Raw genomic sequence first — 12,108 nt, forward strand, 5'->3', positions numbered from 1 at the left:
TCATCCATTCTGAAATAATTTATTCTTAGGACCAAAATAATTGCAAAGGCAAGCAATCGTTGACCATTTTTGGTAAAGCTAGTTACACCCTGCTTCGTAGGCACAACAAGAAGACATCAGTAGCACATCACACGCGATAAATCAGTGCATTCAGGTCTGGGGCACACGATTCTGTTCCAGAAATTCAATGTGCATCAGCTGAGAGAGGACTGGCAGCAGCCAGCTCGATTCTTAACTTGTGGCAAGCGTACAGTAAAACACATTAAAGAGAAAAAGAGGTGGATGAAGAACCTTCACTTCAGCAGTCCTAATGACTCAGGAGGATTGGACGAACTTTTTAAATGGCAATAACTTCATTGTATGTCTGAGTCCCAAGATTTATGGAAAGGGAAAGTTGGCAACTTGAGAAAAGATGCCAGACTTTGTGGATGTGAGAGGCAAGCCAAGGAGATTACACGCAGTCAAGCATCAGCCCTGTGCCTTTAAGCTTCTGCTGCCTCTACAGTGAGAACACACATCACATCACATTTGGCAGATCAGAAAGCCAACCGTATCCGGGACTGTATTAAAAGGAGCGTGGCCAGCAGGTCGAGGGAAGTGATTCTGCCCCTCTACTCAGCTCTCGTGAGACCTCACCTGGAATACTGTGTTCAGCTCTGGAGTCCCCAGCACAAGAAGGACATGGAGCTACTGGAACGAGTCCAGAGGAGGCCATGAAGATGATCCGAGGGCTGGAGCACCTCTGCTGTGAAGACAGGCTGAGAGAGTTGGGGCTGTTCAGCCTGGAGAAGAGAAGGCTCCGGGGTGATCTTATTGCAGCCTTCCAGTACCTAAAGGGGGCTGCAGGAAAGCTGGAGAGGGGCTTTTTACAAGGGTGTGTAGTGATAGGACAAGGGGCAATGGATTTAAACTGAAAGAGGGCAGATTTAGGTTAGATATAAGAAAGAAATTCTTTACATTGAGGGTGGTGAGGTACTGGAACAGGTTTCTCAGAGAAGTTGTGGCTGCCCCATCCCTGGAAGTGTTCAAGGCCAGGTTGGATGAGGCTTTGGGCAACCTGGTGTAGTGGAGGGTGTCCCTGCCCATGGCAGGGGAGTTGGAACTAGATGATCTTTGAGGTCCCTTCCAACCCAAACCATTCTATGGTTCTATAACTACCTGAATTTAAAAGCTATTGCCTTTTTTTTTCTGCTAAAGTAAAATGGATCCTGATAAAATGGAAAAGTGAATAACCCACAGGGGTTGTTTGCACATTTTTGTTACAATATGTGAACGAGGCCTGTAGAACCACTGGACTAATTATCCACTGAAAGGATATCCATGCTAGAAAACCAAAAAATATATAGGGAGGCTATATATGCACAATACTAAGCTCAGGCTGAGCCTAGTATATGGGGAGAGAAAGAAGGAGGGTTCCATTCAGCCTCAGTGAAGCTGATGCTCCTCATCCTCCTTCAATAGTGTGGCTTAATAAATAAATCCCAAGTGTATGGCAAAATAGTTAAAGCAAATTAGTCCTATTTTAGTTGATATAAAGAAAACTATTTCTGGGAGAGCTGTCTGTCTTACATGTGGGTGTTGGTTCAGTGGACCCCATCCACCCAAAACTGGACAAATGAAGTTGCACTAGACAAACAACCTTTGTTTTCTGAACTCAGGCACTTAGTCATCGGTAATTATTTAGAATGGATGGAAGAGCCAGAACACTTCATAAAGCAGTATTTTATTTTTTTTTTTGTTCCTCAGCTATTGCATCTGCTGCTTTTCCACAACCACCTTCATATTAAAATGCTTCTCTTGACATTGGGCCAGCCACGGGAGAAACAAGTTGGTTGAAAGTAGCCACATGCCAATCACAATCATAGGGCTGCTCTACACACATGAAAATGTCTGGTTTACGGGAACATGCCACCGCAGCTCCCGTCATCAGGCAGCCAAAACCTCAGGATTTGTATGCGCCAAGACAATTTGAGGTTCATGCTCATAGAAACCTTGTTAGGCAGAGATGGAGATCTGAGGAGGAAGGACTCTCTGCCAAAGGGAGAAAATATTTTCCTGTGGTATGAAAAATAACAAAAATCGAGCCATTTAATTAAATGCCTAGCTGCGGAACTAGGTAGGTCCATTTGCTTTTGAACATCGTGGAAAGCTATCTGTTCGTTTCTGTATCCTGGGCTTTGGGACAATTGCAGCCAGCGTTTTCGCTTTCGTGCTGGACTGTGTAAGCAGCAGTTTAGAAAAAAAGAAGAGAAAAAACACATGGCTTGTTTTTCAGACCTGGCCAGGATGCGTGTATGTGCATCGGGATATTCCTCTCTCCAGATGTGGTGCCAATATTTGTTGTTGCTTACATCCTTCCCACCCCGCTGCCTACTGAGCACCTGATGAAATGGCCACTTCAACAGGGAGCACCGCGGCAGCCTCCGCGTCCGCACATTTGAGAAGCTCATGCCATCCCTGGCAAACGTCAAAGCTTCGGGTCAAACTTCTTCACGTTAACATTATCCCTGCAGCTTCTTTCTCATGTTCTTTTTTTTCAGCCTCATCAAAAGAAGACACTGAAATGTCTTTTGCAGCATCTTCAGTAATGGATGGATTTCTTTTAACTGGGAGATATTGGGCCTGCCAGTTTCAGCTGGCAGAGTCAAAGGAGGTGCAGGCCACCATGCTCATGGTGGCAGCTTGCACAGGCAACCACATGAATTTAGCACGGAGGTTAAGGAGTGAAACAGAGGAAGCTCTGGCACAGATTTGACCTGGTCCATCAAGGCACCAGTCAGAAGCTCTCGTTTCTAGTGTAAATAGCCTACACAAGCCTACTGGAGATGGCAACACTCCTACAAAGATGTTAATCTGAGTAAAATAGAAAAGTAAAATGGAACCAGAAAGGTTCTCAGGAGGGCATCCAATTTCCCTCCATGCTTTAAGGCAAACTTACCTATGTCAAAATCAACCCTGGGATACATATGCACAACCCAGAGGTTTGCAACCCACCTCTGAAAAGGACCAGGGCTGAGAGGTGGTGGTGGCAATGGTGCCTGCAACTGCTCCTCTAGCACATGCATTGCCTACCCACGACAGGTTACTGTGGACCGGCTGTGCCACAGCACTGTGCCAGCACCAGGATGCTCAGGAGCTGGGAGTCCCTGCTGCTGCTGCCATCTCAGGCTTGAGATGAGGCTTTGGGCAACCTGGTGTAGTGGAGGATTTCTCTGCTCATGGCAGGGAGGTTGGAACTAGATCTTTGAGGTCCCTTCCAACCCGAACCATTCTATGATTCTATGATCTCTGCCTTAAATCTACAGCAGAGGCTTTGATAAAGGAAGGGATGGGGGCTGCTGACTCAGTGGGGGAGGCTGGTGACTGGGGTGATTAATGGTAGCATGGGAATGATGGGTGTGGGGTCTTTGTTTAAGAGGGTGAAACTATATCGTGGATCGGGCAGCTGTTATGGGCAAAGGGTTTACAGCTGACAAATTAGGGGGGGAGAAGAAGATAAGCTGTGGAGATAGGGTACTGACATGAATTTATTGTGGGAGCATGTTCCTCCTCATGTACTGTGTTAGTAAAAATAGTTACATGGAATTAAAGAGGATCACAGGGCAGGAGGTTGTCTGTGTGTCATCTGATACCGCTGGTGGTCTTGATGGCAGCACCCACACGAGTGGGTTTAGGAAGCCCAGGTTCAGCCTGTTCTCAGACACCTCCAGTGATAGAGGGTCTCCTCTGTCCTCAAAGTCTTCCGGTGCTTCACTAGGACATACCCTTCACCTTTGCCTTGTTCAAGAGGCAATTATAGACTATTCTCACACTAGTCTCCAACTGATGTCCAGTCTGATTGCAGCGAGAGCATCTCTTTGCTTGAATGTAGGAAACATCCTGTACAGCATCTGGTAGGATAAAATATGGTCAGAGCATTGCTTACTTGCTGAACCAGAGCGCACATCAGCTTGGGTGGAAACAACAGGCAAAGTGAAAAAAGGCCCATCTTTGGGAGGCATTAAAAATATCAATGAGAATAAAAGAGCAGGATGCATTAAAGTCAGCTGGCTGTTACCCAGCAACAGCATCTGACACCGTCGCACTCTCGGGGACAGGTGGCTTCTGCCAAGGCTGATCTTTCCTGAGTTGATCTTCTCTGCAATGAAACGTGCGTTTGACTTTTCTCTCAGCTCTGCCCAGCTGCCTCAGAAGCACCACGACAGACTCACTTCACCGTGCCGCTGTCTGAAGCTGGCACAAAGATCTGGAGAGATGCATCTGGGGCTTGAACAGGCTCACCTTTTCTTTGAAAACCCAGTGAAGTACCTGCACAGTGTAATCCTTAGAGTCACCTACTAGGAACCGGCAGGCTTGACTCCAGCTTCTCTTCCCTCTAATGTAGCTAAAATAAATGTAAGTTCCTCATCTCCACTAAGAGCTGCCATCTAACGGGACCACGGGGTGGGGGTTGGTTTGGATCACTGTTTTAAGGCCCAGTCTGCCTAAATGCATCCTGCTAACCTTCACGAGGTGTTCGCCTGGCTGCTTCAAATCTTGCTCCACAGTTACCGCTGTCTCTAGGTTACACCAAAGAAATGGTGAAGAAACCATCCACGGGTAGAGATCCAGCTAGGCTGATGGAGCTGTCCTCCCTGCAGAGCTCAGCCTGGGCCCATCCCACACCACGTTGTTGCAAACGCACACAAAACTCCTCTGAGAGATCTTTGAGCTGCACTCTGCATGGGAAACCACAGTATTTCAGCCCCTGTCCTCCAGTGCCCCTGCAAAGCTTTCTAAGGGCTGGTTTCCCATGCTTGCCCTCCTTCCTTGAGCACCCTCACTGTCCTAATCTGCAGCTCCGTGATCTGGGTAGTGCTGTCAGCATCTGCATAATGCCCAGATCACTCTGTACCCTGGGTAATTCTGGCAAATGACCATGTCATGAGTAACGAGACGTTTGCAGTCAGACTGAGAGGCGTGCTGGCACATCATTTGCCCCATCCCTGGAAGTGTTCAAGGCCAGGCTGGATGAGGCTTTGGGCAACCTGGTGTAGCGGAGGGTGTCCCTGCCCATGGCAGGGGGGTTGGAACTAGATGATCTTTGAGGTCCCTTCCAACCCTAACCATTCTATGATTCTATGATTCTATGATTCTACGATCAGCTTTCCTGGGAAGTGAGCGTTGGTTGTAGGGAGCACAGAGAAATGGTGGGGAACCCACACCAGCTCCTGCCTTGTACAGAGCCGTGCTTCTGTAAGCTCACGGAGAGGCAACACACCATAATGCAGCTGTGCTGCGACTCTGAACTTGGGCAACACCAAGACCACAGGTGTTTGGGAGAAGTGAGGGTGTCACGATGTCTGTCGTACTAGCCTTGTGCCCTGCTCTCTGCACCAAGTCCTGACTGTCCTTGGGCCTTCCTTCCCACTGCTCCTTCTTCCCACGGCCAGGGCAGCCATGCCTATGGGCTCTCTCAGAAAAAGTAGGAGAGGCTAAAGCAGGTCATGTCTTTCCCTGCCTTCCCTACCCAATCTGTCCCAGACTACCCTTCTCCCCTTAGCTCGGTACTGGTGCAAGTGTGGGGTGAGAGGGACAGGCCATGGAGACTCCTGGGACAAGCACTGATGGGGAGATTCAGTTTCTGAATTTTTTTCCCTGAAGATCTTGCCAGAATTGCAGATGAGACATCTTATTTCAACATGGTGCCATTTTGCAATGGAGCAGCTTTCTGGTCAGTCCCGCCCCATGACCGAGCACAGCTGAGCGGTTCCGCACTGCGCTGGAGCTGAACTGGGAACACGTGTTGTGGGAGAGAGAGCTTGTGGAGCACGGGGCACAGCTCTGTCCCTTTGCTGTCGAGGGAAAAGTGGTACGTAGCTATGGGCCAGTGTGCCCAGTCAACTGAAGGCTGCTGGTTTTTGTCTCCTCCCTGGATAATTATGCACACAGTGAACTCCTGAGTGGCAGGACGGCAGCCCAGCAGATGGAATCATTCCTCCAGTACTGGCATAAGCTAGTGTGCAAGCCCAAAATGGCGAGCTGCATCTCTTTGCTCAGCTGACAGAAGCACAGCAGTTGCTGATTCCACTGCATCCTCTCCGAGCAAAAAAACGAGCAAACGTAGCAACCAGCAAGCAAAAATAGAGGGAGGCTCCGTGTTCCTCTTTCCACGGAATATGCCCAAAGGCAGGCAGACAGCTCTCTCCCGCCCGGGCGCGGCGGGAAAAAGGTGTGGGAATCTGTCGGTGCGCAGCAGCGCTGCCACGGTGCTTCCCTTTGCTTCCGTGGGCTTCCAGGATGGGAACAACCTGGTGGTGGCAGGAAGCATCAGACCACAGTTGTCAGCGTTCGCTCTTTCTCCTGCACGTCACGTACACGATGCGGTCGGGATCATTGAGAACGCTGTCTGGAGCTCTGTTTTTTGGGAACTCGGATAGTCTGGATACGGTAGCTGGTACACGCTAGAGATTCAAGCTGGCGTTTGTTTCGTTGGGTGGGTCATCCAGAACATCCTGAGAAACCCGTGTCCTTTGGAGCGCTGTGGTGGTGTCCATATGGACATCACCGCAACATGACCTCCTCATGAGTACTGAATCTGGGCTTCATCTAAGGCCACCAGCAGCAGTGTCTTTGAGCGAGCAGACCTTCCTGAGGAAGGGTTATCTTTCCAGAAAACGTTTCCATGAGATTTATTAAGCTATTTCTGGTGTGGTACTTGAACCTTATCAGACTGATTTCTCATCATGAGGGCCATTACATTCTTCCTGAACTACAGAGATGTTATCGCTAGGTTAGACTTCAAGCATGGAAGTGCTGGAGTTGCTTCCTTGAGGAAACACGGCTGATCTTCAGCTTAAAGCTGGAAGGTCAAAAATACTAATTTTAATTGGCAGGTGCCGAGATAGCCATGGTGGTGTGTTCCACCTGCTCCAATGGCCTGCCTCCATCACTGCTCGGGGTGACATATCCTGGAGAAAGGGGCAAGAAATTGTGTGGAAAGTGTAGGAAGACGCAGAGCAGACCGTGGCAACTACCCTTTCCCTCCCCCTTCTTTCTCTTTCAGTTTCCTTTTCTTTCTTTTTCCCTTTCCCTTTCCCTAGCACTGCAGCAAATGATTGTCCCGAGGATGGCAGTGCCGAGGTGGGGCCAGGAGCTCTGAAAATTAAGCAGACCAAGTAGCCAGAGACCGGCTAAGTGGAGGGAGAGGGGGAAAGCTCCCTTAGCATAGCAGCTACTGGAACTCAGGGCGTGAAATGGCTGCTCCCCAGACTGGTTTGCATGACTGGTTTCCCCGACATTAACTTCTAAGCCCTTTGCCTAATTTGCTGACCCATATATGGTTTTACATCTTTATATATAGCAAATGCATAACAAGTTTTTATAATGGCTCTGTGAATGACACGCTGCTGCCTTGCAACTCAGTAGCTGTCCCCGTGGTTATATAGATGTGTCTGATTATAGATCAGCCTTTAAAAAGTAATAAAACGAAGTGGCATTTTATGTAACTCAATGGGTTACAGCAGGAAGCTGTTCACAGCAGAGGATTAAAATAAAATTGTTCTTGATATTTAAAAAGTGATGAAACGAGGAGAAAAATAAATCCGCCCCCAAACACTGCAAATCACTCCGTTCAAGTTTGGCATCTGCCAAGATCCTACTTGGGAAAAAAAAAAAAAACTGGGCTCCTTCCCTCAAAAAGTCCTCCCACACCGTTCAAGGCACAGAGCTCGAGGGTCGTGCTCGCTGGCACACCCAGCATCCTCATTAATAAATGCCACTTATGACATGGCATTGGTTTTGATTGCTTTCTAAAGACATTACTGCTAAATCTTCATATTCTCTGCGTTTTCTGTGACGGCTTAAATACAGGGGAGCAGACCTGACACGTTTCAGAAGGCTTCTGTGTTCTTTAAAGGTAAACTTTGAAAGGCAGGCCAGTGGTGTGTCACATGTAGTGTTCATGTATTAGTGTGATCAATCGAGTGACTATGTTCTGCTGGAGAGAAACATATGAATAGAAATAACTCTCGAGTTTTAGATTATTCATTTGGATTACTTCTAAAAGATCATCCCAGCCTGTTGTCTGTTGCCTTGATTTTTCTTTCGTTTCTGTGACATGACTGCTACCACAAATAAATGGACTTCTGCGACTTTCAGAGCATTCACTGGATGTGACACTGAGTAGATCACAAAAGGGAAAAGCATATTCTGCAAAATGCGTCCCTCTGACGAGATGGAGGTAGTCTTGCACATTTATTTCCAACATTTTGGTGAGGCATGTACTTTTCTTGCATACTTAATAAACACAAGATTATTTTCCAGAATTCCACTGAGTAATATTTGTCATTAAATGCTAAAAAAGAAAAAAAAAATAAAAAATCAACCATTCACTATGAAAAGACTTTAATTATTTGGAACACTAACATCAGGAATGTTTACTTGAAAATGTTTCTTTCCACTTTAGTCTGTCTTCAAACCTGTTACACTATATTCCACTGACTAGTATTACAAATTACACTGACATGTTTCCCCAAACTTGTAAAAGATAGAACTACAGTAAATTGTTTCACAAAGTGTTTGGAAAAAAAAAACCCCAGATATAAGAAATTACTCTTTTCCTCTTCTTTCTATGATGAAGTAGAAGCTTAGTTTTAAAGTAACAAGAACAGTCATTATAGAGCTAAATATGTTTGACATATTTAACCTCACAAATAAATAAATATATACAAGGGAGGTTACAGCATGTCAACTACAAAGTAGAAGCTTTACATTGTAGAACTGAGAGCATTCGAGAGCATCTAACTGACACAGACAGTTTAAGATTACTACATGGTAGTAAAAAAACGAGGAAAAAAAATCGTAAATCAGCAAAAATGTAGGTAGCTGTACATGAAACTGATGGTTAGGTTACAGCTCAGCTTCAGTCAGGATACTGTGTTTTCTTTTTGTTTATATTTTACTCATCTATTACGTTTTATTGCTTCCTCATTTTTTCAGGAATGTTTGGTTTTCCTTCTCTTCACTTCCCAACACCTCAATCAGGCAGAAATCTCACAGTAAGCTGCTATGTGAACACTATTCTCTACAGTAGTTAAGCAAGTGGGATGATAAAATATAAGTTCAGTAAATACTTGTACATAATCTCTTCCTAAATTATTTCCCTTGTTCAAGATGTCTGACAACACTCATCCCTGTTAATAGTTCCATTTTAAGTGAGTCGGGCTTTCATCCATACCACCATGGAAGTCCTTCCAGGTAGGAGACTGAGGTCTCATTCAGGTCCATGCAGCGACAGCAGTGTTTCTGGACGGAATACCACCAGGACATCCTCCTCATCCTCCTCCCCCCAGGTGTTTGCAGCCAGGGAAAACACGCCGTTTGTGCGGTCACAGCATTAATTGATGTCAGCATGCAAGAGCGCGTGCAAAGAGCAGAGAGTAAGGCACAAATCCACATCCCTCATCACTGAACATCCACCTGCTTGGCAATTGTGAACCATCTCACAGCACAACTTTCCGGTCACCTTTCTGAATATAATTAATTAAATATTTGGTTAAAAATATTTTGTTAAAAAAAAAAACAACAACAAAAAAACAAAAAATCTTTTTCAAAAAAGAAAATTTCCATCAGGAGCCACTCTCCCCTGAAAACATTATTTGAAAATACCTTTGATATTTTTGGCTCATGCTTTCAGAGGCACGTGCAGCTACAGTTTTTACAAAACCTCTCACGGGGCGAGACGTGCTCCAGGAGGAGAGCTGCATTTTTGGCCGCACGCTCATAGGTCACACCTTGGCAGGGCTTAAAACAAGTCAGCATTTTACACTCGTGGCTCTGCTCTGCGCCCGCACGCACGACTCGGTGTCCTGATGCGCACGGAACAGCGATGTGAAATTCCCTAATGTTGCCTGAACACTGCTTAAATTTAAACTCTGTGCCTCCAACAACCTCGATCAAGTCAACCAAGCGGGGGGGAAGGAGGGGGATGCTCATACTGATAACATTATGTGCCTGGAAAGATGTTATTTATTTATCACTGGTGAAAGTATTCCAGGTTATTCTAATGTTGCAATGCCATCTGATGGAGGTGTCTGTACATACAGTGTATCTAGAATCATAGAATTCTATCATAGAATGGCTAGATGACCTTTGAAGGTCCCTTCCAGCCCTAACCATTCTATGATTCTATGATTCTATGATTCTATCTGCAGTACAGAGACTGACAAACGAACCCATGGGCTTACAAAGGATTCATCTTGTATTTAAATACTTAAACTCAAGTTTTAGCACCGTTCCTTGCTCCTAGATTGTCTGTGGTACACATTGTGGTTTCCTCTGTCATATTTACTGTGTGTATTATTGTAAAACTATGTGTGGAGAGAGATCTAGGTACATATTTATATATCTATATATAGTCAAATGCCTTCTATTTCGTTCAGTGAAAAAGAACATTAAACATAGAACTGCCATGGGAGATGCCCCATTTCATGCATACCAATCAACAAACGTTGAACCATGGCTTTGTGTAAACTTTGGATTTACCTTTGCACTTGTTCTGCACAGATGCAAATGATACATACGACTGTCTGTTTCCATCTATATCAATGGGCTTAAAATTTGCAAGGGTTACTGGCAACCTGCATGTCCTTCTCAGCCAGGACATCTATGTAATAAGCGTGTTTCTATGTGCATGGATAAAAAAACCAGCCTGAATTTACAGCACATACTGTTATGGTAAGCAAGATTTGCATGGTTAGGTCTCATTAGTCAAAAAATGGTTCAAAATCATAGAATCATAAAATCATAGAATCATAGAATGGTTAGGGTTGGAAGGGACCTCAAAGATCATCCAGTTCCAACCCCCCTGCCATGGGCAGGGACACCCTCCACTACACCAGGTTGCCCAAAGCCCCATCCAACCTGGCCTTGAACACTTCCAGGGATGGGGCAGCCACAACTTCTCTGGGCAACCTGAGAATAAAATAAACCCTTTAAGACTGGTGTTAGGGTTTTATTCACTTACAAGTAAAGAACAGACAGCACTAGACAGTAGGGGAAAACCATATTCTTCAAAAGAACAAGACCATGAGTAAACTGTTCAATAAGAGCTCGCCTGTACTGCGTGACATGGCTGCTATTTTCTCCAGGAGTCAAGACTTGCTTCTGTTTAGACTATATAATTTAGAGTTAGGCTTGTGGCTCTTCAGTCTTGGAAAAATATGTACACAGGATTAGAATTAGCTGTCCAGGCATCATGTTGGCTGGCACACATTTAAAAAAACAGCTCAATACCATGGTGGAAAACTGTCTTTTTTCCACAACAGTAAAAAGGTAGAGAAACTGGTCCTTGGGTGGAAGCTGTTAACAGGAGAACATTATAAACTGGGAAAAAAATAACTAAACAGGTGGTATTCTCAATTCCAGGCAGACTTTTATCTTCCTTTGATAGAAAAAAAAATCAGAAGCCCAGTTAGAACTTTGTGCTGTGACTAAACGTGTCAGACATGATGATATTTTTATAGAAGTTGTCGGAGTGAGGATTGCAGTATCCCTTGACCTTGTCAATAACCTGGTGGACAGGGATGATTGATGTCTGTTCTCCATCCTCTTGGGCAAATTTTGAAGATGGCTTGTCAAGAAAAACGTTCTCTAGGAAGAGGAAAAACAACAAGAAGTTAGGGCTTCTTAATCAAACTCATCGTTTAAGAGGTGTGTCACTCCCACATAGATATGCCTTCAGTTGCCACTACTGCTGAATGAAATTACCACCCTAAAAGCCAGCAAACAACTTTTTGGCTTGGCATTGCTTCTTCTAAATTCTTTTGAGATGCCTGGTTTTGTGGGTGGACTGCTCAGGTCTCTCTTGAAATTATAGAATCATGGAATGGTTTGGGTTGGAAGGGACCTCAAAGATCATCCAGTTCCAACCCCCCTGCCATGGGCAGGGACACCCTCCACTACACCAGGTTGCCCAAAGCCTCATCCAACCTGGCCTTGAACACTTCCAGGGATGGGGCATCTACGACTTCTCTGGGCAACCTGTGCCACTGCCTCACCACCCTCACAGTGAAAAATTTCTTCCTTAGATCCAATCTAAATCTCCCCTCTTTCAGTTTCAAGCCATTT

General features: G+C 45.4%; 1 protein-coding gene across 1 annotated transcript in view; it reads right to left on the reverse strand.

Moving 5' to 3' along the window:
* Window positions 1–11,452: 11,452 nt before the first annotated feature.
* The window catches only part of ADGRG6 (adhesion G protein-coupled receptor G6), a 120,549-nt gene continuing 119,893 nt past the window's right edge, over window positions 11,453–12,108 (reverse strand). The window contains exon 25 of the mRNA XM_086632026.1: window positions 11,453–11,631. Coding sequence (XP_086488152.1) covers window positions 11,453–11,631 — 179 coding nt within the window. The remainder of the gene's footprint in view (window positions 11,632–12,108) is intronic.

The sequence above is a fragment of the Tauraco erythrolophus genome, chromosome 2 (assembly GCF_009769465.1).
Source record: "Tauraco erythrolophus isolate bTauEry1 chromosome 2, bTauEry1.pri, whole genome shotgun sequence".
NCBI classification, from domain to species: Eukaryota; Metazoa; Chordata; class Aves; order Musophagiformes; family Musophagidae; genus Tauraco; species Tauraco erythrolophus.